Source organism: Anarrhichthys ocellatus, unplaced genomic scaffold, assembly GCF_004355925.1.
Source record: "Anarrhichthys ocellatus isolate YVR2014 unplaced genomic scaffold, GSC_Weel_1.0 scaffold8, whole genome shotgun sequence".
NCBI lineage: Eukaryota > Metazoa > Chordata > Actinopteri > Perciformes > Anarhichadidae > Anarrhichthys > Anarrhichthys ocellatus.
Window position 1 is genome coordinate 8,600,084 of NW_022280038.1, and position 26,226 is coordinate 8,626,309.

General features: G+C 40.3%; 2 protein-coding genes across 4 annotated transcripts; one reads left to right on the top strand and one right to left on the bottom strand.

Moving 5' to 3' along the window:
* The first annotated feature begins 1,109 nt into the window (after positions 1-1,109).
* On the top strand, positions 1,110-20,628 carry LOC116384255 (excitatory amino acid transporter 2-like). Of its 3 annotated transcripts, XM_031848760.1 has the most exons (11): positions 1,110-1,235; positions 10,337-10,476; positions 12,174-12,326; positions 14,345-14,595; positions 14,689-14,797; positions 15,008-15,134; positions 15,271-15,504; positions 16,245-16,439; positions 16,910-17,044; positions 18,243-18,450; positions 19,467-20,628. In XM_031848760.1, the coding sequence occupies exons 2-11, from the start codon at positions 10,347-10,349 to the stop codon at positions 19,536-19,538; spliced, it is 1,614 nt and encodes a 537-aa protein (XP_031704620.1). In that variant the 5' UTR covers positions 1,110-1,235; positions 10,337-10,346; the 3' UTR covers positions 19,539-20,628. The 3 variants fall into 3 exon arrangements, with proteins under 3 accessions (XP_031704620.1, XP_031704618.1, XP_031704619.1); XM_031848758.1 differs by having other exon boundaries at positions 14,345-14,797; XM_031848759.1 differs by lacking the exon at positions 1,110-1,235 and adding an exon at positions 8,031-8,261 and having other exon boundaries at positions 14,345-14,797.
* A 1,611-nt stretch (positions 20,629-22,239) lies between these two features.
* Positions 22,240-26,086, bottom strand: LOC116384256 (papilin-like). The gene is made up of 5 exons (XM_031848761.1): positions 25,954-26,086; positions 23,369-24,082; positions 23,194-23,259; positions 23,024-23,102; positions 22,240-22,929 (listed from the first exon to the last, which is right to left on the bottom strand). Exons 1-5 carry the CDS (start codon positions 26,024-26,026, stop codon positions 22,752-22,754), a joined length of 1,110 nt encoding a protein of 369 aa, XP_031704621.1. The 5' UTR covers positions 26,027-26,086; the 3' UTR covers positions 22,240-22,751.
* Positions 26,087-26,226: the final 140 nt, after the last annotated feature.

A 26,226-nucleotide genomic window follows, 5' to 3' on the forward strand; every position in this document is an offset into this window, starting at 1 on the left:
TATAATATAAATAATTTATGATAAAAAAAATTTAAGTTTGTGTCTCCATACTGCAGTTCCAACTCTCCATTCTGCTGGAGTACCCTTAGGCAAGCCCATGGCCTCTGACTTCCATTTATCTGAATACATTTTCCAAGAAAGAGAAGTCATTCTCTGCACAGTAGGGCACATAGTGTGAAAACATGCATTAACCTCTGCTAAGCTGATATAAGGACATTTATTTCTTCAGTTTGCATGTACAGTTTCAATTTCCCAATATAACCTTTGCATACATTTCACATGCATGTGTCTGTTCAAAAGCACAACCATTCATACAGCCCATCATCTAGAGTGCAGTGATGGATCATTCCGCTTGTTTGCATTCACTTCACAAGCTATGCATGTGTGCATGTTCACCCGTCACGGTAAATTACTGCCTGCACGGTACCCGAGTGTCTTCGGCGCTCTTTCCGCATGTGAGGCGATGCATTCGTGAGTTTCCCCCCGTAGACTGTACAACATGTGCTGTCATTGAGAAACACACTGAGAGGATTTGCTAAACTTAGCTCTTACTCCTGAGACGCAGACGCCCGCTGTGCTCTCTGCGGCTTTGTGTAGGACACCTTTTAAGCCCGGCCAATTAAACAATGAGTAGCTCGGTACAGTCTGCCTCTGCGGCTTCCGAATGGATCGCAACAACTGAAGATTGTATTTCTACTGAATGACAAGAACAAATACTGAAGTACACGACAGTAAAATGCATTAGGCTGCAACTTTCAACACATTACTGACTCTATTTCACATCAAAAAATCATAAGGAGAGCCACATGAGGAAACACAAATGATAGTAATGACAAGTAATTGCATTTGAGTCGACATCATGGGCTCGGGCCTTAAAGTTTTACACTAGCAGAGGTCTTCACGTTGCCACAAATGGGTGAAAGTCTGCTAATCTATTACTCTTTTACCGAAAGAACCCCCCACCCACGCCCTGAGTGGATGCACTGACCTCTCATCTCAAATCCCCACCTGTCTGCCTGCCCTGTGCGTGTGCAGGGTGTTTGTTTTCGTCGCCAAGGGGAAGGTAGAAGGATTTATCTGCCTAGAGGAGGAGAGGGGGAATATGCTGCAACACCTGTATGACTTCTCTCCAACAATCTCTCAATGCTGCTTTGGCTCAACCCACACTTGAAGGAAATTAACGTTCACTTCAATCAGGGAAGCCCACAGATTTAACGGAGACAAGACTTCAGCAGGTGAGCACTTCTCATTTAAAGATACTAGAGGCGGATAATTATACTATTCTGCATGCGCCTTGACTGGAAAACTGGTAATTGCAAGTAATAAAAAATGTAAAGTAGAGCAATTGGGCCTGCGATTTTCCCTCAAGGTGACACAAGCTTCATCCTCTGTAGTGTGATGCATGTTGATGCTGAATGACACCTCTCGTACTTAAGATGGTTGCTTGGTTAGACATTAATATGTAGCTACAAGGGAAGAGTTGTTACAATGTTTCTACTGCTGTGTGACCCAATTCTAAGAATACCTGAAGGTAATGGATGGTGCTGCCTGTGATTGTGTTCATACTCCTACTCCGGAGTGAATAGCTCGTTGTAGGTCAACTCCGGATGCTGGCAAAATGCTTTGAGTGAAAACCATCAGTGCACAAAAACAAGCCGGGTTGGTCCTCGTCCACCGAAAAATGCGAGAAACACACAAACTCTTGGTGAATTTAAAATAATAATAATAATAATACATTTTATTTATATAGAGCTTTTCATAAAACTCAAAGACACTTTATATTAAAATCATCATACTATATAAAAGCAATACACTAAAAACATAAAATACACAATAGTGGTCACACAGTTTTGAACAGGTGGTTTCAAGCAGTTTTGAACAGGTGGGTTTTGATTTGAGATTTGAATGTGCAAAGGTCAGTGCAGTCTCGGATGTGTTTGGGGAGAGAGTTCCAGAGGGATATGGAGAAGGCAAAAAAGATTAATGGCTTCACATCTGGGGACAGGAACAAGTCAACCCAATGTATTTTATGGAAGTGACAGTTTCTTAAAGCAATGCAAAGCTGCTGGCCTTGGGCCACATGTGCATCATTAGAGATACGGCGCTCTGTGAGATCCACTCCCACCACACTCCCCAACTCGAGACAAGGCTGCGAGAAGATGAAGTTCAAAAGAATAGCCCGGAGGGTTACGCTGTAAATCCTGAGTAGATGGGTTGCACAACAGACAGATTCTTCTTTTTTTTAGCTTGTTTTTAGGGAATCTGACGACAGACATAATGACAACCACATAGTAATAAAACAATGTATTTTGCGCATTATCAATTTGTCGCATATTTTACAGTGCACTCTCAGAGAGAGGTTAAATCGTACCAATTAAGAACATAGTGGACACCCGTAGCATCAAAATGTTTTTTTCCTGTCATCACTCACTCACTTCACACTAAACCCACCCTACAATATTTGTGAAGGAAAAGGGCTCCTCTTATTCATCAAGGCGCTAACTGGAGGGCATGAGGAGAAATATCCATGTTCCTTCACTAAAATGACATGTTGTCCCTGTAAGGTATGATTACCACTAATAACCAAAAGCCATTCTGACTGCGATCCTTATTTTGAAGTTGCCAAGTTGTCCTTGACTCTAAACAACACCTGGGGTAACACTTGGATGTATTGGTAGCTAGCTTGCTAGCTAACAAGATTCAACATGTAAACAATTTTTGGGGCGGGTGAGATATGGATTTTTTTATATTTTGGGTCAATGGCAGCTGGTTCCCACTGCTTCCAGCAAAGCCAAAGACTTTCTGGAACAATCTTTTAAATGCACAGAGATGGAGATTGATATCAATCCAGCTTTACTTTGCCTAAAAGAAGGACACGGAGGCTTTATGAAATGAAGTCTGAGTGGAAACAGCATCTCCTTTTCAACTTCACTCTGAAGTGGAGGGCATGATGGCAGAGCAAGTCAAGAGCTCCTTATCCATCTGAATTTTTTTTTAATTGTACATTCCCTGCATAAGTAAGAGCAGTTAACTCTCATAATCATGAGTTGGTGCTGAGCTCTGGCTCGGATCCAACTGAAAATCCTGCTCTTAGCAGACAGATGTAATTAAAATCATCAGTGAGACGGGATCATCAGCCATGCCACATGGCTCTATGATGCAAAACAGGGTCTCTATTAGCTAGTGACCTGATGTGCATCCACTGTGTTCCAGTTTTACCAGATGTGACAGCGAGGCTGGTGTTGTGTTGAGTCGCAGTGTGTGTCCTCGTGGCAAAAATGTGGCCCTGGAAGACACCCCATGTAGCGGGAAACTACCACAGAAGTGGTTTTGAATACTTTGCCGGGTGTTTATATGACTGCAAACCTGCAAGATTCAGTCGTGAAATTTTACGTCCCTGGCCTGATTTGGCGCCACCAAACTTTAAATGTGTGTAGTTGCGATCAACATGAAGGCCCAAGTTTGAAGATGGGTGTGGTCAGAGCAAGGGTTCCCCCAGAAGTAGGGGGTACGAAGTGGGGAAGGGGCGATCACAACCCCCTGTGGATGGTGTAATCAAAGTGCAAGATAGCCTGGAGTTACTTGTGCATTTCAAATCTTTGTTATAATCCTAATATTAATTACAGTTGGATATTGGAGCCGACGACTAAAAACTTGGATCAATTTCTCTAACGTAAGCCAGAAATATTCCTCAGTACAGTTGAATATTTACTTTTATCTCTTCGGTCTGGCATCAATTGGTACTAATTGATGTTCTCTTTCAGAATATCCCAGAAAATGTTTGTGATTCATTAATTTATCTATTTATTCATTCTTTTTTTTAAACCTTTATTTAGGAACGTTTCACTGAGAGGAAGCCTCTCTTTTGGCAGGAACGCCCTGATCACATTTGCATAGTTACACACAAGCTGCCCAGTACAACCACAGTCTGGGTTGCTGGCCAGCGAGCACTAGACCCCAACTAACACTTAATTAAATGATCTCACTTGTTCTATGAAGAGAGGGGCTTCAGGTCTTCAAGCACGGCACAATTGCCTGCATGAATAATAGATGCAATGTTTCAATGTACACTGAAGGAACATTTTATGCTTTTTGTAATATTCGCATTATGTCATGATCAGTGTGTGGGTTGAACTGTGTGCTTGTTACAATAAATAGCTGTTTTAAATTGGAAACTTTAAATACATCAAAATCTTTGTATGGCTGTAAATCACAGAATAGTGATGAATTGTTCTCAAAGCCACGTATAAATGACAACTTTCCTAACTTTTAATGTTTGTCTATATGTTCACTCTGCAGAGATAATATGCATCTTGTTTTTGACAGATGTTTTTCCTCGACAGCATATGGAGATTTATAAACCCGTAAGTGAAGCATATAATATTTAACTGATCTGCAAGCATGAAATCCCTAAAAGCATTGACAGGTTGACACATGGAACCATCAGAAAAGCCCATTAATCCTCATTGTTTCTGCATGAATTGTCAGTATTTTACCGACTGACTGACCCCCGACTTACATCCTTAGACTAAATCTCTGCAGTTAATGGACTCTCCGCATCCACAGCAACCGCGTGTCTATGTTATGTAGAGCATGCTGGGAGTTGTAGTCTTTTTAACATGTATCAACAGTATGTAGAAGGTGTAAACACCTGTAAGGTTGACCGTAAAGATATATTGTACATAAATGAATACAATGTTTTTTATTGTATTCGGGGTGCTTACAACAACAAAACTTTGAGTCTGATAGGCGTTGGTTTGTAACAAAAAGCAAAGTGCTGTGCCCCTCTGGGCGCTTTGGTTAGCTGAACTCTTAAGATAGGTAACCCATTCATCTGAGTTTCCTGTTCCATCACAGCACGAAGATTGATTTAAAATCTAAATACTGTGGATGAGGGCTGTAAAAGTTCTGTTCTTTATTGTTTACGTTCCTTCCTTTATTCCACTGAAAACAGTACAGCAATGAATAATTACTGACGTTGAAACTACTGCTGACTTTGATTGTTTATGCTGTAGTTTTTATGTAGCGATGAGTCTCATTATTTTTGTTATTAATCCTCGCCAGCAGCAGAAAGACATTTCCCACTGCTAGTATTTCCTGCAGTCTCTGTCTGAATGTGCTCGGAGGAATCTTCACTTTTAAGTCAATGCTGTCAAAAAGATTTTGGTATCAAAATGGATTTCTTTCTGTAGGTTTCTGACTGTGGGGTTGTTTTGGATTATAATATTCCTCATATAGACTGCTGATAATGTGGCTCTGACTTCTTTGTCTGTGTAAGTTGAGGGCAAAGGACAAAGGCCTGCACGCGTCAAATACCGTAGCTTGGTCAGGTTCTCTGTAGCCTCTGTATGCAACGCACCAGGCTTACAACTAAAGTGCAACAAAAAGTATGCAGAAAAGATTCACATAGCGGATCGCAAACCCTGCATCACAGATCAACTATTGCTGACTTGTTTCTGTTTTTTGCCAGTAAACTAATTCGTTCCTTGATTGCCACAAAGTGATCCGCTATCAGTATCGCCACATAAAGGATGAGACCTTTGTTTTATGATTTGTGGAAATGTTCTCCACACATGCGGACTTGTTCTCTGAGCGCGTCTGATCCATCTCAGTGTGTATGTGTGCTGGATTAGGATGGCTCAGAACAGATTAGTTAATTATAGACACCTGCTGTCTAAGCGTGGCGTGCGTTGTCAGGTGTTGCAGCATGAGGCCGGCTCGCGCTGAGGGGAGAAAAAGGCAGAGCAAGGTATGGCATTGCATGGACAAATGCTCTACCATGTGCTCTTAGATTGTCTCTTTTCCTCTGCGTCCCAGCTCTGAGAGCAGCCCAGCAATGGGCATCTTCACACACCTCACCGGACTTACTGTGACTTACTCAAAGCACTTTCACCCGGCAAAATTGCAAAACTGCAGAGATACGCCTCTTTCCTACAGCAGCTATTTTTGAAATAGTCCTTCGCCCTGCAGTCAGACAGCTGGCATTCAATTGTCCTTTAATTGTGGCTCGACAATTATTTGATTCCCGCGTCAAACGATAAAGTAGTAACATGGTGAAGTGGCCATTTCAATGACTATAAATGATAAGGCTTAAAGCCTTCTTAAGAGGCTGCACGTCATGACTGACCTATAATAAGAGACCAAATAGGAGCATGACGACTGTCAAAATGTTAAAATGGCTCCAATGACAACACGCACCTCAGTAATCATCTTGTCCACATAAAGAGTCCCAACATAACATTTAGGAATAAATCCCACCATGGCAACTCAACCGCAATAACTTCATGTCCAATGGCCGTGTCACACTGTGAAACTAAAAGGAGCCAGGAAGAGTGGTATCATACTGAGGACACGCAAAGACTAAGCAGCAATAAATAGCCGCATCACCTCAAGTACCTCAACTCAAATCAGGATTTAGTGCTGGCAGAGCACGGAGCGGCACAGCAAAACATTCAGGGTCATATGATTGGAAGACAACAAACACGTGATTTATAAAATCATGAAAAGTATATACCTGGCTTCATTTCCCTTTTATTTACCTTCATCCCAATTATCAAGTCATCTCAAGCATTCTGATGTCGGTTTAAGCCGAGTAATAGAAATGACCAGCCGCACGCATGCCAAAACCATTAAAATCAGTGAGAAATACAAAAACATACCCAAACACAAGTCACAATTGATCTCTGATTAAATATTCAAAAACGTGTTGAGGAAAAAGCTGCAATCAGCTATTTTTTGTTTTGTTTTGCTCACATAATCAACTCTTATTCTACTCAATGAGTTCTCCTTGAAGCTTTTTGCGGGTTATTTTGTAAGGTATTTTTTAGAGTGAACTTAATCTCTATGAACAGATTCTGCACTCATATGCAGAATCTGAACAGAACAAGATTTTGATATCGGAAGCATCTGTTTTCCGTCTGTGGTCCAAGTAGTATTGACCAATTACGTTGGAACAAAATTTTTGGCCAATGTGTTCTGCAAAATGCAATCTTGGATAATTATCCAAAATTGTCCGACGATGATTTCAGGTTTTATTGGTTTAAAATGAGCTTACTAACTGGCTACTTGAGAAACAATCTGGTCGTACATGTCGTTTCACAACTCCAGTCTCAAGCTGCTAATCGGACTGTAAACAACGCGCACGGAAAAGGAAGTCTAGGCCTGGATATCATCTGGCTACACCAGAACCCCTGATATTTATATACATATATATATAATGCCCATTGCCACCTGAGGCTTATCCATTGTAAGACCAATAGCCCATGAGTTACAAGATTGCTCTAAACTTTAAATGAGAAGCTGACAAAGTTGTTTCTTTCCCTTCAATGGCTCACATATCAATGAAGCATGAACCCATTTGAGATTACAAAATAATCACTCGCTTTGCGAGAAGCTTAGTTGTGTTGTTTGCCCACAAATCGCAGTAAATCATTTAAAATTCTCCACATGGCAACACAGATGAACAGTACACATTTGATCAGCCATCATGAAGTGCGTTACTTGACTCTGTTTAATAACAGCATTCGAGAAAAACACGGTATATGCATAGCCGAGGTGTTAAAACTCCTGGCAACCTTTTCTTTTGAAAGGGCTGTACAAAAAAAAATCTGTAAGCCATGCACTATCTGTACTTAAGCTTTAAAGAATTGCCCTGCTAAATATGCATTGTTTTGTTTTATTTCTCTAATTCATGAAATCTAAGTAAATAAGCTTTTTGAAATATCCAAACACTATTTGTGTTTTCAGTGAAGTAAGAACCTAACACAACTCTCAGCACTTATTTTCACCCGTCCAAAACCTTCTGTGACTTGATTTCTTTGGACGTCCAAAGCAAATGTAATATCTTTCTCACTGGAAGGAGGAGTAAACAAATAAAACCAAGAAAAAAAAAGAAGAAAAGAAAGAAAGAAAGCAACAAGGATTTTCACCCTCTTGCTAATCTCAGCAGGTTGACTCCACCCTCCCGGTCTGGGAGACTCCTGTCAGACCTCCAGGATTCAGTTTACCTTTACGCACCACCCTGAGGCTGAATGATCTGTGATGTCGGAATAGACATCCAACGCTGAGAAAGAAGTGATCTGCAGATATTTCAAAGGAGTGACGAACCCTGTCTGAAGGGATAGAAGAGTTGTTTTGAAGGTTCTGACTGGATTTCCTAATGCACGAGTCATGACTTTGTTATTTTTTCCACTGACGCGGATGGCTGTGCAGTAGCTCTCCACAAATACAATTTCAATCCAAAGCAACATACAGAACAACTGGTAAGCATTATTAGTAGCACATAGTGATGAGCTAGTAGTGTTTGAGATGAAGTCATCAAAACATTGGTTCTGAAGGGGAGGGCATCAAAATAACATTCAGCTGTTCCTGTGCAGCTTTGCCTTAAGAGATGAATGATGTATGCAATAATAGCTGTGGCCTTTTGTGTGCAGAAGTAAACGGTATAATGGAAAAACACCCGTATAATCCTGTTATTGATATGTTGAATTAAGTTGTTTTTCAGATGTATTTGTCATTACAGCACATGCACTCCGTCTTCTTTCGCCCCTTGACCCTTTTGCATCAGCCTCACAAGCAAAGATGTCGATACAGTGCATTTTGTGTGACTGTTAATGGTAAACGCGTAAAAATTACAAGCTTGCATTGAAAAAAAGTAAGAAGTAAATCCTAAATATGTCCTTATGTTTGGTACGAAACTGCCTTACATTGCTCATCCATGATTTTTTTGTTGTTGGTCTTAAAGGATTTGTCCATTGCTGTTGGAGAACCTAAACAAATAACACTAAAGTTTGTGATTCAAATCTGTAATCTCCTGCTTAACAGTGGTCAGGCTGAGTGATGGTGACACCTTGACTTTTCCTGGGAAGCCCCTTTTGTGTTGCATAACTCAATCACTTGTGTGCGGGAGGTGCTAATTTTACCCTCTTCAGAAGGCTTATGTCTCATTAATGCTAGAGCACAGTGTATCAGACAGGTGTGATTGATTTGGCAGTTGCTCTGCCCTCACCTCAAAAGTTCCCTGTTCACTTTCAGTTCTGCAAAATCTTATTCAAATATTGGATGATCAAAGTTCAGTGTTGTTGAATGTGGGGAAGAAGAGTGCATTCTGTTTCTAGTAAAAGCTTTGTCGACCATCTGTACTGTGTGTATTCCTGAAGGGAAGTACTTTTTCTGGATGGAAACTTTTCACTCACTCCACCACCTTCGCTGAGAGAAACTTTTCTTCTGTGGTGTTTTCTGCCAGCATTAATATTCCAGGTGTTAAAGTCACGAAGGTCGACTGTGTCCAAGTGACACGGGCATTCGCTGTTGCATAACTGTGCACGTCTGTGCTCTCCAGAGGATTTATCGGCTGCACAGGGGAAAGCTGATCTTTAAGTCAAAGAGGCTTTGCGGCAAACCACAACAAACCTGAGGTACTTGTTGCTTCGGTGAGATGAAGCAGCAAGATCGAAGGATGGTTGGGATCACTGTGTGAAATGAACGTCTCTGAGCCGTGAAAGTCCTGGAAACTCTCAGAACGCATGAAGCCAAATCACTGACCACATTAAAAAAATCACATTTTATTTGCTTGTGATGGAAAAACCCTTTTAACATAGAAACAATATCTCAAAATTATCATAAATGACTATGCATAGAAAGGAGGCATAGCAGAGGAGGGTGATACAAGTAACAGCTGGTGTTCTGTTTAATCAAGTCGAGTAAAAACGGGCCTGTTTATAATCTTTAAAATGCAGATTATAAACAGGCCCTTTTTATTGATTCTGTGTCACTAATTATAAAAGGCCATCTGCAAACTTGTTACAACTTTGCATGCATTCAGAATGCAGAGTATATGCAGAATGCATTTAATTTAATCAACAAGTGAACACTTTTGAAATAGTAATATTGCATGTCAATACCTTGTGTGTTGCCGATTTGTCACTGCTAACTCTACTGTTAGCCTGGTGAGGGTATATTAGACAGATGTGTCTCCTCCGGTGCACATGATCGCACTACTAGGAGGATATAATGTGTTAGAGATTCACGTTATCCCCCAAGATCCCACCCTTACCTGTGCAGGTGCTCTGACCAACCAGTAGGACTTGAAGTTGCAGTGACAACAATGTAATCCCTCACTGGCTTCCCACTAACAAACATTGCCAGAATGCACAACCAGGCTGGAAGTCTCTAGCATTCTATTGGTTTCATACTCAGGAATAATGGAACATTGCTACTAATTATAGTGTAACTCCATCTCTATTTTCAGCCTCCTTCATATTGTTTATGGCTTATCTGAGCTTAAAATTCGGCTCGTAATTAATACCAGCTTTTCATTCTTCTTTGCCTCTTTCAGTGCCAACAGAATGCAGAAGCAAGTGGAGGTTAAGATGGACGGGACCCACCTTGAGCCCACAGTGGAAAGTTCTGAGAGCGTATGTAGCAGTCTGTGTGATAAAGTCATGAAGAACATGGTTCTCACTCTCACGATCTTGGGTAAGTAAATAGAATTAGAGTAGGATGGACATTGAACAGTTTTCCATGGTTAATTGACAAAAAAGCGAAGACGATTGTTGCGGTGACAACACGCAAAGTGTCTTCACAGCTCATTGGGACACAGCTCAGGTGAGACGGATGTCTGGCTAGTTAGCTAGGCAGCTTATTTTGTTTGGCTTATTTGCTGTAACCAGAGTAGCATTAAAGCATGGTGGACTTATCAAGCTACCTCGGGCAGATGCTTCAGAGTCCCCCTGTGCAGGCTCAACCGCTTTAAGAACTCCTTTGTCCCCTTGTCCATCAAAGCCCTAAATGGCAAGCTAGCCAGAGCTTAACGCCTGTAACACCGATTTTTATTTATTTGTATTATCTTAACTATACACTACTGGTGCGTTGTACAGCGGGCAGTGTGAAATGTATTTGTTGGCTTGTGGCAGTCTGTTGCATGTACTGTAGGTACTGTGTGTGCGGGTATGTGGAATGGCGACAGTCTGTATGTCTATGTAATGTATGTATGCAATATGTTATTTGTATTATTTTAACAGCAGACACTATGTATGTTTCCAAGACAAATTTCCTTCGGGACAATAAAGTCTATCTTATCTTAGCTAACCAATCAGCTGTCCACCAGCTTGCTAGCTGGCTTGTAAATTCCACCATGCTTTAATGCTAAACTGGTTACAGAAAATAAGTCATACAACGTTGTCAGATATGTGCTTTCTTATGCTGTGACAAGAGTGTGTGGATGAAGCATTAAGTTGTTAAATTTCACTCATTTACTCTGGCTCTCTGTGCTTTGTAACATTATTTACTCCACTGCTTATTTTAGTCATTACGGCAAAACCTCACCTCCGTCAGTTTAGTTTATATGAAAGCTATCCCACTACAACGGTCGCAATGGCAACAGTGCACTTAAAAATGGCCGCTGCTCTGACCATCCTGCTACCTCGATTTGAATGAGAATGTCCGTTCTACTCCTATTTTATTTCTATGTTTACACCAATGGGAAGTTAACCGTGGAAGGAACCTGGAGGATCAGCAGACAATCCACCCCCACATTAGCAAAAACACAGACTTCACTCAGGAAGGCCCCGTTCTTTCAAATCCAGGACCCTCTTGCTGAGGTGGTAACCGCTGAGCGGCCCTACGTGACGCCAATACCTTTTTGCTAAATACCATTCGAATATGAAAATGGTTCACAGCTTCTTGTTAAAAGCCTTCAAAAGGAAAGTAGTTGCATTCAATTATTTTTGTATTATTTTTTATTATTAATATTTCATTTGAAGTAAATAGAAACAAGAAAAAGTTGTCGTCTTCGGTGTTATTTTTTCACTGGTTTCAACTACATTTTTACTCTACATGTGTTGACAGATGTTCAGTGATTATAGAGATTAAAGTTATAATCTTTATAATCTTGTCAAGGGTGAAACATAAGCAGCCTTATGGAGTTAAAAGTTTTATTCAACACACATGTAAGCAATTATCGCTGTAATTGCTTAGGTAACGCATCTGCACCGCGACCCTCAGATGACAGGTTGCGTTGTTATTTTAAAACTCTAATGAGCAAAAAGTGAGATTGTATTTATCACACAAAGTTGATATGATCGTGTTCAGACACCTTCAGCGTTCAGGGTTAGTATCTCATGGCTCCGAGTCACCACGCTTTGTGATTGACTTGTGTTTTCTCGCTGGCTTAGGTGTGTTTCTGGGCTCCATCACTGGAATGCTGCTGCGTCACATATCGCCTCTCCCTCCTGATGTCATTATGATCATCGCCTTCCCTGGAGAGATCCTAATGAGGATGCTGAAGATGCTTATTTTGCCTCTTGTTGTTTCCAGTCTGGTCACAGGTGGGTGAGTTGGTAGAGTGGCTGCTGCGAACGTTCTGCTCAATTTGCTGAAATGAGGTCGCATGTTGCAACTTGTTGCTGCCTGAGAGTTGCGTTGCAACGGGAGAGATGAGAGAGTGGGCGGGTTTTTTCCTTCAGGCATTTTGTGTATAAACAAGACCTGTTTGGAGGACGAGAGGCATATTTATTTAATTTTTTTCCCTCACCTAAAAAATACATTTAGTGAGAACATGGACATTATACTACTTCAAAAGACAAAACTCGGACCAAATCAATCCAGTCACCAAGAAAAAATGTTGACATTGTATGTTTCTACAAACCATAGATACGTTGAATGTCTATGTTTTTGTATTCGGTCACAGCAACTGACGTAGCTCAAAGAAACACGCGCAGAGCAAGGGACATAGCATGTTGAGCGTCAGTGTTTGAAAGTTATATAATAGCAAGTAGGCTGTAACAAGCCAGAAAGCCCTCTAAGGGTGGACTCTCCCCCGACACCTCTGACTACAAGTCTGCGCTGACTTTACGCTTTTACGTAAAGAAAATCTGATAATGGCGGTTGATATTTAATTTCGCTAGTTGAGTTGGTACGTTACATTGTTATCTTATTATTTTAACACAAACCATGATCTTTTTTCTAACTTTAACCAAGTAGTTTTGTTGCCTAAACAAAACAAATTGTTTCACAATGTTAACCGCATGGTGTATTTTGTAGTTGTTTCTTGCTGTGAAGAAATATAGACATTTAACATATCCGTGGTTTTTTGAGAAATGTACAATGCTAACATATTTTCAAGCGACTCGGTTGACAAAATCTATTGATATACAGTGTTTAGATATAGTACGTTTTGTTGCCGGTATAATGTATTTGTTCCCTTTGAAATGCACATCTATAGAAATTAAAGAGCACATGGTTGTCCTTCATTTGAACATTTAGTTTATTATGTGCGTATGTTCTTTTGATTATGACGTACAGTGCTATTCGTGTACATCTAGATCACAGTAGACCTGTTTTAAAAAAATTGATTCATGTTGTAATATGTTTTTTGTTGAAAATACCTGTGGTCACACGTCAAATCGCTTATAATATATAATACAACTTTGCTTTACAAGCTTGTATTTGTTTTCGTAATGATGCATATGTGATATTTCGAAATATTGTCCACAGTAGGCTACAGTGTGCACACACATTTTCAACATTAAGTCTCCACAACCTTGATAGTTCACAGAACTAGCAAAGCCTTCCTCACAAACTCAATTACCCTCAGTAAACAATTCATGTGTTGAAAACTGCAGTTGTTCATTATGTGGCGTTCCAGAAGCTGAGACAGTTGACAAAGTCGAGAAACAGTGTTACAATCACTTGCTGTCAAACTGGAAAACAAATTCAATAGATTAGTCCTATTGTCCGTACAAATGTGAAATTAAAGTGTAGAAATGTTCTTCTTGTGTACTCAAGCAGAGTCTCTGACTGAGTCATCTCTCTTTGGAAGCAAGCCATGTGAATTTTGTTGGGTACAGAATTAGTTTTTCCAATATATTTCCACAATATTTTCTCACAGCGAGAAGAGTCACCAAATCAACACTTATCTATTTGAGGTAGGCCTTATGTGTGGAGGTGGAGGTTTCACAGTTCAAATGCTGCAAAGCTGGTCTGACTGGAAGCAGCTGTTTCTTGAAGGCAGCTGATCAACTTAATAGCAATATTGCGTTTCAAATATTGTTAAGCATTTGTGCTAAATATTTTGCATGTGTATATAATACTACTTTTTTACATTATTTACTAAACTAAACAGAAGAAAACAGAGAGAGAGAGAGAGAGAGAGAGAGAGAGAGAGAGAGAGAGAGAGGGATTTTAAAATAATGCAGAATATTGCAGCTTTCTATTGGGGCAAAAGAGCATGAAAATGCACAGATACATTTCAAAATCTTACTTCATCACTATCTGATAAAGAGAGAAACATTTTCAATACTGCGCACTAACCTTGATTTTCTTCTAAAACACACGATGCCAACAGGACTAGCGGGTTTGGATGCCAAATCCAGCGGCCGCCTAGGCACCAGGGCCATGGTGTACTACATGTCGACGACGGTGATTGCAGCCGTCCTGGGAGTGATCCTGGTGCTGCTCATCCATCCCGGTAACCCCAAGCTGAAGGCCAACCTCGGGCAGGGAAAGAAGAACGACGATGTGTCGAGCATGGACGCTTTCTTCGATCTCATCCGAAATCTTTTCCCAGATAACTTGGTGCAGTCCTGCTTTCAGCAGGTAGGAGTCTCACAGAGGAGACCCACCACATTACATCGGATTCATATGTCACTTGCTCTAACTCTTTGTTCTTTTCTCTGCTTCTTTGTCCAGATCCAAACAGTAACAACCAAAGTACAAGTGCCTACTAACAGAACCAAAGCACCCCCACAGTTCACAGTTAAAAGGACGCTCCAGTTCAAGGGAGGGATGAATGTCCTAGGTAGGTGAAAAGTCTGAAAACACATCCACTGCTGAGCTGAAAAGTTGTTGAAGAAAACCACCAAGTTCTTTTACTTTTCAGAATATCATATTTATTTTTGTATTATGGCACACATCAAGATAAATTTACATCTCTCTGCCATGATTTATTCCAATCTATTTATTTCCTCAAAGACGAGTTAAGTTTATCCACATTTATGTGTTTGTACAGGTTTGATTGGATTCTTTGTCGCTTTTGGAGTAATTATGGGCAAAATGGGGGAAAAGGCCAAGCTGATGTTGGAGTTTTTCAACGTCCTGAATGAGATTGTTATGAGGCTTGTTGGCGCAATTATGTGGTAAGTGCTGTCCACTACAGGCATACTGACACTGCTAAACCACTCCTCCTCAATGTATTCAAAACACTTTAAATAAACATGCAGATACAACATAGAGATGTAATCCTGATGACAAACACCTTGTGTCTCTCTTAAGGTACTCCCCTTTTGGTATTGCCTGCCTCATCTGTGGAAAGATCATCTCCATTGCGGACTTGGAGATGGTCGCGAGGCAGCTGGGGATGTATATGGTCACTGTGATAGTGGGCCTGATCATCCACGGAGGCATCTTCCTTCCGCTGATATATTTTGTGATAGTAAGACAAAACCCCTTCACGTTCTTTATGGGGATATTCCAAGCTTGGGTCACGGCACTTGGAACAGCGTCCAGGTATGAGGGATTTCTGTTCCTGTTTATCATTCTTCTGACCGTAGTGAGCTCAGCGCCTCTACAGTGTGCTGCATGTTTTTATAATTACTCACATTTCCCCTTTCCTCCATGGCCATATGGTAAATAACGGATGCAAGCTTTATTTCAAATGGTAACAATGAAGTAGTCTTGCCATCATTGGCTTCTCACTTTGCCTCCGTGTGGGATCACTTCCTTGAACAGATGTTTTATTAATGGCATGGATGCACTCTTTCCCCTTCTGAGGTGAGCTTTGTACTGTCAAGTTCTGGCCCGCTCGCTGTCCGCCATGTGCCAGAAACACTATAATTATAATTAATTATAAGACAAAAACAAACGCAACTGCTGTTTTCTCTATGAGATTCAGCCTCAAAGTGAACTCAAACTTGAATAACTTTTTGCTTCTTTGGTGAAGTGAAACTCATGAAGGCCTTAGCCTATATTAGTCTGTTTTATTTTACAAATTAACAATGAATAAATTACCAAAATTCAGAGTGGATTTATGTTTGTATGAAAAGTTTGAAAACTAGTGCAACGTCAAGTGCAACCCAGTCTGATTAATTCTCAACAGACACTCTATGATTTGCTGTGAAGTTCTTTATTTTCTGCAAGAAATTTTCTGCAAGAAATTCTCCAAATTGGGTGCAGAGTTTGCAAACAGAACCTGACTGCAATCCTGTCCGTGACTATCACAACATTTCTTCCCGTTTCATTTGCCGCAGTGCCGGTACCTTGCCCGTCACATTCCGATGCTTGGAGGAGAACCTGGGCATCGACAAGAGGGTCACCCGCTTTGTCCTCCCGGTTGGCGCCACCATCAACATGGACGGCACGGCGCTTTATGAGGCTGTGGCTGCCATCTTCATCGCTCAGATGAATGGGATTAACCTCGACTGGGGCCAAATTATAACTGTCAGGTGAAAATGCGGCTCCAGATGCAGACATCACAGCACATTTGCAAGGTCACATTTCGGCAGTGAATTAGCCAAATTCTTCCTTTTAAATCTGCCTGAGCCAACGAATGAAGATAATTTTTCAAATGATGGTCTTTCTCCATGAATACTGGTGAAGCATTTGTGCAGTGAAGAGGTCAAACCTCCAGCAAAATGGATTGTTCCTGTTTATATCTCATAACTTGAATAAAACTATAGTTTTCGTACCATTGTGGATATGTTTCACATGATATGTTTAATTTTTAAGATAATTATCTTAATTATGGTCAGGCACTGTATTACTCATACACTTCCTAGAGTTAGGTGAGTCATTTCAAATGTTGGAGTTGTCATCATACCGTTTTTATTGGAAATACAGTGCCTGCATGTTAAAAGGGTTTAGTGGCAGTGCCTTCTGTCCTCCTGCTGAGAGTTGAATTTGCTTCCCTTTTTAGTATGACAGCCACCCTGGCCAGTGTTGGAGCAGCCAGTATCCCCAGTGCTGGACTTGTGACCATGCTTCTGATCCTCACGGCGGTGGGGCTGCCCACCCAGGACATTAGCCTCCTGGTCGCTGTCGACTGGCTGCTGTGAGTTCACCATCAACACAAATGCTTTTATTGAAAACATAAAGACACTTCCAATCTGTATACCCCTCAAAAATCCCTGGATAAGAGCAAATCAATATTTTCTTTCTTTAGAATGTGCCGTCATTTCAACAAAACTAAGAAATCGGAGAAAATGAGAAACATATCATGCTCAGTGGGTTTTTAGCAAATAACAGCTTCAAAGCATAACTCTGCACACCATATTGTCTCAAATGTTCCCAACAATCCTTTGGATGCTTAAAATCTTTTCTCTAAAGCTGCATATAGACAACACGTTCTCATACCACTACTGTCACAGTAAACACGTGGCTAATGTCGTGAATTCAAACAAGAACACATGTTTAGACAACAAAACCACTTAGTTTATGTATGTACTTACTTCAAGGCCAACCATGATGTTTTTCCTTAAACTAACTAAGTAAAACACAAACAAGGCAACATAAGTACGGAAAATTTGACACAAACATCACTAACATAACTTCAAAATAATTCAACAACACCATGGGACACGAACACAGGTCTGCTGGTTGAAAGTCCTGTGTTTGTTTTACCATTGTACATTTCTACAAATCATGGTATACGTTGAAAAAGTTTTATATCTGCCTTGTATCCAGGACTTGAATTGGAAATATAGATAAGTGCCAGTACTCCCCTTATTCACATGTTGGCGTGTGTATCGACTGGTTGTTATTCAATCAGGTTTTAGGAGCAGTGTCCCAGTCAGAATGATTGAACATATTATGCAGCAGGATCAAAAAAAACTGAATCTGAATTTTTTTTCTTCTTGGACCATTATTATTATTATAGATGATGCCCTAAAAAGCTTAAAGACAAAACTTGCTATCGTTAAATAATAATATAATTATTTAAACAACTTTCGTCTGAATATGTTTTCCCTGTAAAATTATTTTCTGTATATCAAGCAAACAGATTCAGAAAACTTTTAAGTATATATATATATGCAAAAACGTCCACGTTCAACGTATATTTGGTTTGCTGGAAAAGAGAGTATTACTCTCTTCATGCCCATTCATTCACTTGCTCACATCTCTGTTGACGCAGAAGCATAACTAACAACATAACTTAAAACCAAAATTAAAACAGAAAAAAACACTCCTAATGCTCAGTATTTTACTAATTATACTATATCTTTTACACCACTTTCCTCCTCAACATGCAGGGATCGTTTCCGTACCTCCGTTAATGTGGTTGGAGACTCCTATGGAGCAGGTATCGTGTACCACCTGTCCAAGCACGAGCTGGACTCCTTCGACCAACAGGCCCGGATGGAGGAGCTTGAGATGGCAAAGACACAATCCTTCTTTGAAAATAACAGCAACCAGAATGTGTATGCTCACAACAACTCGATCTTGATAGACGATTGCAAGGTACATTTCACGTTAACGGACATAGAGACGTGTATGTAGAGAGTCCTCCCCAGTTCTGTGTCTGTGTTCGTCTTTCTTTTCCTTTCTATGTTTGTGTTTCTTGTCGATGTGACTTCTTGTATCGGTGTATTTGTGTGTGTGTGTGTGTGAATAGAAAAGGTCATATTTTTATCTCAGAAAATGGTTTATAAAAAGTGGTGAAAACGCTAAATAAATATTTCTATATTTATTTATTCACCTGTTTTTCAACTCATATGAAAAAGCAGTTTTTGTGGTACCGGGTTCAACAAAAGCAAAGTATGTTCTTTTTTTATATTATAGTTTTGATTTTTATCATCTTCAAAAACTCTGTTTGACTCGACTTGAAGCATCAACCATTCTAATGCGTTGTCTTGTACACAATTACATTTAAGTTGTATTTTGATGTTGTATGTTTTGATTTTATTAAGAAACTGTTCTTTTTTCTTTCTTTTGTCTATTTAATTGGACATGTATTTGTGGCAGCCCTGACCAAATTACACTTTTCAATCATTGGCCGTCTTTTTAAAAGAGTCTTTTTTTGTAGTGGTATACATAAAGACTGCTGTTTCACCATGTTTCATCCAGAGTGACGCATATATGAAATGCCTATTCAATTTATTTTTACAGAATTTCACTCATATGGTAGAATTTTGTTGATATTTCATTGTCTGTATGATGCAACTTTTGCATGCTGATTACTTTGATGACTGATTGTTGTAATTCGGTTGGGCAGAGAATCCATACAATACATGGCCAACTCCAAAGAAACATATAATGTTGTATTTGACAAACCACATTGACATGTAAACAGCATCGCTGTATCATTGTATGAGATGACATGTGTTTCAATGCTGGGGGATTCGAACAATAATTCAGCCCCGAGGTCAAAGGCCTGAATGTAAAGACACAATGGCTTCTCTGCTCCCAACCGTTAACGGTTTGTAAATGACGGTGCCTTGGCCCCACAGTTAGATGTTCTTGATAATTGCTTACAGGTCACCAATGGCAAAATTGGCAACCCTTCAGGGTTCTCTCTTGTTGAGGAGGGACCATGGAAATGCGAGTAAAGCAGATCCTGATGTTGCTGCGCCTTACCCTGAGTTCCGACAGCTTTAACTTTCTGCCGACACAACTATAGAAATCAGCAAAAAAAAAAAAAAAAAAAAAAAAATCACATAGAAAAGAAGGAGCAAAACACAGTGAAAGTAAGCAGAGTCAACTGTACGACGAGAACGAACAGTTGGCCAGTGTTTTTCTTTCAGTTACCCGTCCGGGGGGCTACTGGAGCATACTACAGATGACTCACCGAACTTGTGTTAGATCTTGCATTTGCACTAGACACAAACTGAAATGAACTGGTGCATTTCGAGCGCTTTGTACAGAAGAATACATCATGCGGTTGACTACACTCAGGGCCTTACTTGGTGCTGCTGCAAGCTTCTTGTTCTGTCAACGAAAGACTTCGACCTCGTGCAACATCTAATTTTTTTCTTTTGTATGGAAGTATTTTCTTTGTAGCTTAAAGGGCAGAGGTGATACGCGGACGATGTCCTTTTTACATTTAATGCAAGGACCAAGTAAGAGAAAACGTTGGTGTAAATGACTCAGAACTGTTACTGCTACAGATCAGTGGATCAGAATTTGACAGATGGTTGTTATTATCATTGTGTATTTGTGTATTCTGAGACTCTGTCTTCTTATGAAATGACCAGAAACTCTGGACCAAGGGTTCGATATAACGCAAACTGGCTTCATGAAAACAGAACACGAACAGAATGATATAGTGCTTGGTGTGGCATTGTGATGTATGTGATGGTTAAACACTGCGTTACCTTTGACTGTTTGATTTATGGGATTACACCGTGATGTCACACACATGGCCAAGCCTAAGAAGCAAAGCTTAAGGCTAAGACCATAAGAGCAGAGGGGGTGACCTCTAAAAGTGGCAACAGAACAGTACAGGATGTGTTGCAGAGAGCTTTAAAGCAGAAAATAGAGTACGTGACGGGTGCCCTCACAGCTATTTATTTATTACTTTTTGTATACATGTTCTGTATGAGCAATGCACTAAGTTCTGTTTCCAGTCAAAAGGTTTGCCTGTGTGCTGGAATTTGCCGTGTATTCATGTGTGTTTCTGAGAGCAAGAGCAAGATTAACAAGGAAAGAAAGTTGAAGGTTCAACAAGAGGAAACAAAGATGGCGTCTCTCAAGCTCTCAGCCGGCCGGTGCGTTGCTCTGTGTTTTTATTTCAAACTGTTTATTTCTTTGCTTACATGACAACCTTGCCTTGACGATGTCAACTGCAGAGTGCAGTCAGTGTGACGACTAACACATTTCTGTTAACTATTCATTTCAACAGAATACTGGGACTCCGATTTTTAGACTGTTTTTAGACGAGTTAGGAGTGAGAACATGTAGAAGAAGAAAAGCTCCTCCACGTCCCAGCTGTACTACAACTCAGAGCGGAGACGGTTGGGCTTCCCTCTCAAGATATCACTTAGATCTCACTTAGAGCACAATGTAGTTTCTACACTGCAGATTTAAATACAAACAACCAGCTAGGATTAGCTGTGGTCAAGTTTAGCTAGTGCACACTAGATTCTGCCTCCAGCACTCGCATAAATCCGAAGCCGTAACAACAAGGTCCTTGGGTGTTGGCTGAATATGTACATGTTTTTCAGTTTAACTCAGTGTAGCAACTCTGTTCAAACCAAGGTGAAAACGGGATTATTTATTTGTCCTTTTTTATAAGCGACAGTGTATATAATCATGTTTAAAGTGCCTCCTTGCACTTTGTGTATATACTCTCTTTAGATAAAGTGTATAAATCAAACGTATAGAATTTGACATTTTATGTCATCTATCAGGATTGTTTTTGCTATGCTAAAAGTTTCTATAACTATATATATGTAACTGTTAGTATGTCAATTTTCCTTTTATGGGCCACTAGCTGTGTTGTGAATTTAGGACTATTTATTTACAAACAATGCATTCGATTTATCTGTTTTTAAAAGAAACTACTGAGCTCCAAATGTTTCTCGGGGAGAAAAAACAAAGCCCAATATTTCTTACTTCTTTAATTAGGGATTGTTGTTGTTGATTATTTAAGGTTGTGAGCACATTAGGGTTGTTTTTTGTATGTGGAACATTGGTGTTGGCAGCTACAGTATGTTTACATGCTGTGACAGCCTTCCACAGTAATTAACAGCACACGCTGATCCATTTCAACAACCCCGTTATCTATTCATTCGTAACATCATTTTCCCATCTATTGCATTTCTTATTGGGCCTCGATCTAAATAAGAAAGTTCCCCCATTGGACTGGCCTCGTGTAGCAAGTGTTTTCTATGAACATGTGAAATTGTGCAATCTTTAGATAATAGAACATATATTTTCTATCTTACTTTTTTGATTCTATGCACATATTGGTCCAAGAATGTATTCAACATTTCCCTTGTGTGTGACGTTCATTGTGATGCAAACTGTCTTACGACTTTGACTGATTAAATGTATGCAGGATTGAATGCACTCGCAGTAAATACACTACAGCAGCGCACACACAGTATTTGTCAGGCAAGTGGATTGAACGTGTGTAAATCTTTTAATACTTGCGTGTAAATATTAATGGAAACAAATAAATGTTTATTGATGAGCTTCCGTTGTGTTTATTTCTCAGATGAGGGTGTTCGTCGCGCAGCATTTATTGACACACGGTACACTATGTGCATGTTAAGCGCCGTGTTGGTTGTCAAGAGAAGCTAACGAGTTAGTTATCTGAGCACTGTTCAGTACACAGCTTCTTTAATAAAATGTGGGGGAAACAACAGAACAGCTTAATATAAGTTGCAATCCACAGCACATCACTTTATTACAAAACGATTTCAAATATTATTCATGATAAGGACACTTCACAAAAAAAAAAAAAATTCACCATGCTGGACACATACTTTTCCTTGTGTCCATCCATTAACAGACCTGTAAGTTAAAAACAATATTTACAAGAAAAACACAGTAAAGACTTGAAATAAAGGGCATTTGTGGAACTTACCCGACCAGTTAATACAGTTAATACAATACAATAAAAGCATCAACCAGAATATTGTTGTTTCAATGTAAAGATATGATAAGAGTTTTGGGGACTGGGCTCAGAGCTGTGAAAGTCCGCAGAAACCTTTTTGCTCAACAGCCCCGACAGGTTTGTTCTGATCAAATATGCTTCATACACAGTCTTGTGGTTCTGTGATGAGTCTCATGCCTCCAGAGGGTCATGTTTCTGAACCTCAGTGTGATGAATGTTTCTCTGAAAGCTCTTCTAGGGGGACGACTGTGTACTCTCCCGTGTGTCCGTTCTCCTTGGGATTGTCTTTGTGCAGGAACGTCTCCATCTCCAGCTCCCTCTGCTGGTTTGAGGAGTTTGATTTGTCCTCGCCCTGGGATGCCTGGCTCGGTCCATTCCACCTGTGCAAAGAGGAACAGTGAGAATTTAATTCTATGCTCAAAATAGTTGTAATTACAAAACATTGTTCTTCTCTGTCTGATTTTAAACTCTTACTTGTCTCTTGTGGCGATGGCGACGAAGAGCATTACCAGTGCTGCAAGACCGACAATAAAACCAATGATGATCATCCATCCTGGAGATATGGGGGAGTAGGAGTTAGTAAAAAATTGACTCTCTTAAGCCAGAAAATCCGGTTTATTATAAGCATTTTTTTCTGGGCTCACCTGGTGTACCGCCTGCTTTGATGGGTGCCGGCTTAATGTGCTCTGCTTTTTCTTGGCTTGCTTGAACTAAACAGAAAATCAGATATTTAAAATTGGCCATAGGCAATCAAAAAAAGCTGTTATAAAAGTTATTGTCTGCATTACTATTGAGGGAGGTGCTTTATTGGATATTTACCATCATTGAAAAAATTCGGCATTCGCCCTTTTTTCTTTATAGAATCCATTTCCTCTTCACCGAGTAATGTGGGTTCTTCCTCTGATCCTGAGCCTGAGCCTTCGCTTCTTGCCAAAAATTCTGGAACCTTTCGTCTGATCAAAGCAGCCGTGGAGGTTGATGATGTGGTGCTAGTTTCTGTGTTGGAGCTGGAGATCATACTGGAACTCATAGTAGTAGTGAAGTACACGTCATTCGATTGAAATCCAGACCCTGAGTCAGAACTCAGGGTGTTCAGGAAGTCAAAGGTGGAGACAGCGGGGTCAGTGGTTTGAGAGGCCGAGATGTGGTCCGGGGTGACGCTTGGCTGGGCTTCTTTCGGCACTGAGGCCAAGCTAGACTGAGGGCTTTGGGTGGTGGATGAATCTGAACTGGAGTCGTCAGTGTCCCTTGGCAACACTGTGGAGGCAGAGCTCAGAGCATGTGAAACAGTTGTGGTTCCAAACTGGAGGGACACGGGGGTCGTGGACTTGTCGCTGGCCTCCGATTCACTGCCCTCAATCGCGTCGCTCTCTTTGGAGTCAGAGGTCGGCTGCTGGGACGCCTGAACGGTTGTGTTTGTTTCGGGTGATTCGAGTGCGCTTGTAGTGCTTAAAAAGTTATCGACGAGGAAGCCGTCCGTCACGGCTTCTCTAAAGACTTCATCCTCAGCTTTGGCGGGGAGCTGGGTCACAGCTAGGACAAGGAGGAAAGAGAAAACATCCACAGGTCACGTCAAGTGTTTGCATACAAGCCCGGACATGAGCGGAGGAAAGGAAAGTTACCAGCGCTTAAGTGCTTCTCCCCAAATTCTTGTATAAACTTGTAATGCGCTCTTCTTTCATGAGGTGTGGTGGAAGGCAGAAATGATTAACCTGGGTGACTAATCGACTATAAGTGGGCAAACAAACGATAGGCAGCCTCATCAAAGCATTCGTTTAACAAGAGCATACCACTCTTTTGACACACCCAGTGCAACAGAGTAAACCATGACTGTTTTGTTTCTGTTTTACTTGGAAAGACGTCATTATCAGGGCTTTGTGCCATAGGGATACGGAAGCAAGAGGACTTAATAAGCAATGCTCTATGTTATTAATGCAAATATTTATTGTTTATTGCTAATTTATTATTATTTCATAGCATACCATAACCCAAAATGGATTGAACATATTTGCCATTTAGCATGTGCTTAAGTATTGTCTTCAGGTTCTGCTTTACTTTTTTCTACTCCACCACATATCAGGAGGAACTATTGAGCTCTTTCCGCACTGCAGTTGCCTGACAGCTACAGCTTCGACTTGCTTTTCAGAATAGGATTTTACATTAAAAAGTATTTCATAATATTGCAAAATACAATACAGAATAAACCAGTGCTTTCCACAAGTGTCTATGAGATTCAAAAACTTCTCAGATGGTTAGATTTGAATTACTTTTCCACGCCTGAAGAGGAAAAATGATCCAAATAAAAAAAAGCAAAGATCAGAGAGTAGTAAGAAAAAAATAAATGCAAATTTGTGTGGCAGTACTTTTTCTTATATGCTCCATTAATCACTTCATGACACCTCAGATTAATCTTGTGACCTCTTTGAGGGGCCTGACTCCCCAAACCTTTGGAACCACTGGCCTAAACTAATTATATATGTAAAGTAGTAAATACTAGCTACACCTTTACCAGCTACAACAGTAAAATGCTACTTACTCATTGATACAACAGGTTTAACAATATAATTATGCAATGTATAATATTATTAGTCACAGGGACCATTTCTGCAGAACAAGTACTTTTGATTTTGCTGATAATACTTATGTACGTCAAATACTTGACGTACTTCTCCGATGTCTGGCCGTAATACGCAACAAACTGGTGCCTTGAAAACATGTCATTAAAGTAATAAAAAAAAAGTGAATGAGAATGAATAAATAAAAAGGCCAGTCATGTCCAGCTCCGGTGTTCCCTATGAAGTTACCTGTTTGCCCAAACTGGTGTGGCAGCTATTTTGCTGATCTTTGGTTTCACCTTACTCCAGACACTCGCATTAATGCACCTCCTGGAGCAGCTCAGAACATTTTACAAAGATCTCTGTGTGTAAGCTGGAGGTGCCAGTGAAACCTGTGCACCGATGATGAAATAGTACACTGAAATTCCTACAGAAAGAGTTAGACCTGAAACATAAAGAGCATCTGAGGTTGGGAGCAGAATGCGCTGACTCATGGGGTAAGAATAAGGACACCATGGGAATTATTGAAATTTCAGACGTCTGTATAGAATAATTACTGCGTTTGTCCGGTATAAATACCATGACAATGGCCTCCCTAGTCCTGATGTGAAAGAATGTAATTTAGCCCGAGAGTCTTATTGATGACCGGTGAATATCTTACATGAGGATGTAAGCAGATCAAAAGAATAGACCTGGAATTTAATCTTTATCCTTTTACAGTTTAATCCTATGAGAGAAAACCACATGGCTCATAATATCACACATACTCAGCTAAAATAGAAAGTGTTGTTTTAAGTGTTTAAGAAAGATTCAATGCTTTAAACAGAAAAATGTAAGACTATTACTTACTATTAACAGGTGTTGAGTGGACAACAGCAAGAAGTCCAAGAATAACCACAAAAAGAAGAGTCCTCATCTTCATACCAGAAACTTTTGACGCAGCCGTGTAACTGAAGTTGACTAGGCGAGCCGAAACTATTTGGCGCACTGGACTGATAATGGAGCAGATGAATCATTTGCTTTTTATACACAGCAGCAGGTAGGTGTCACGTCACTACAACAATGGCATGGTTGGCACACCTGTGGACACACCTTCCTCACACACGTTCGCACGCTCCCCCC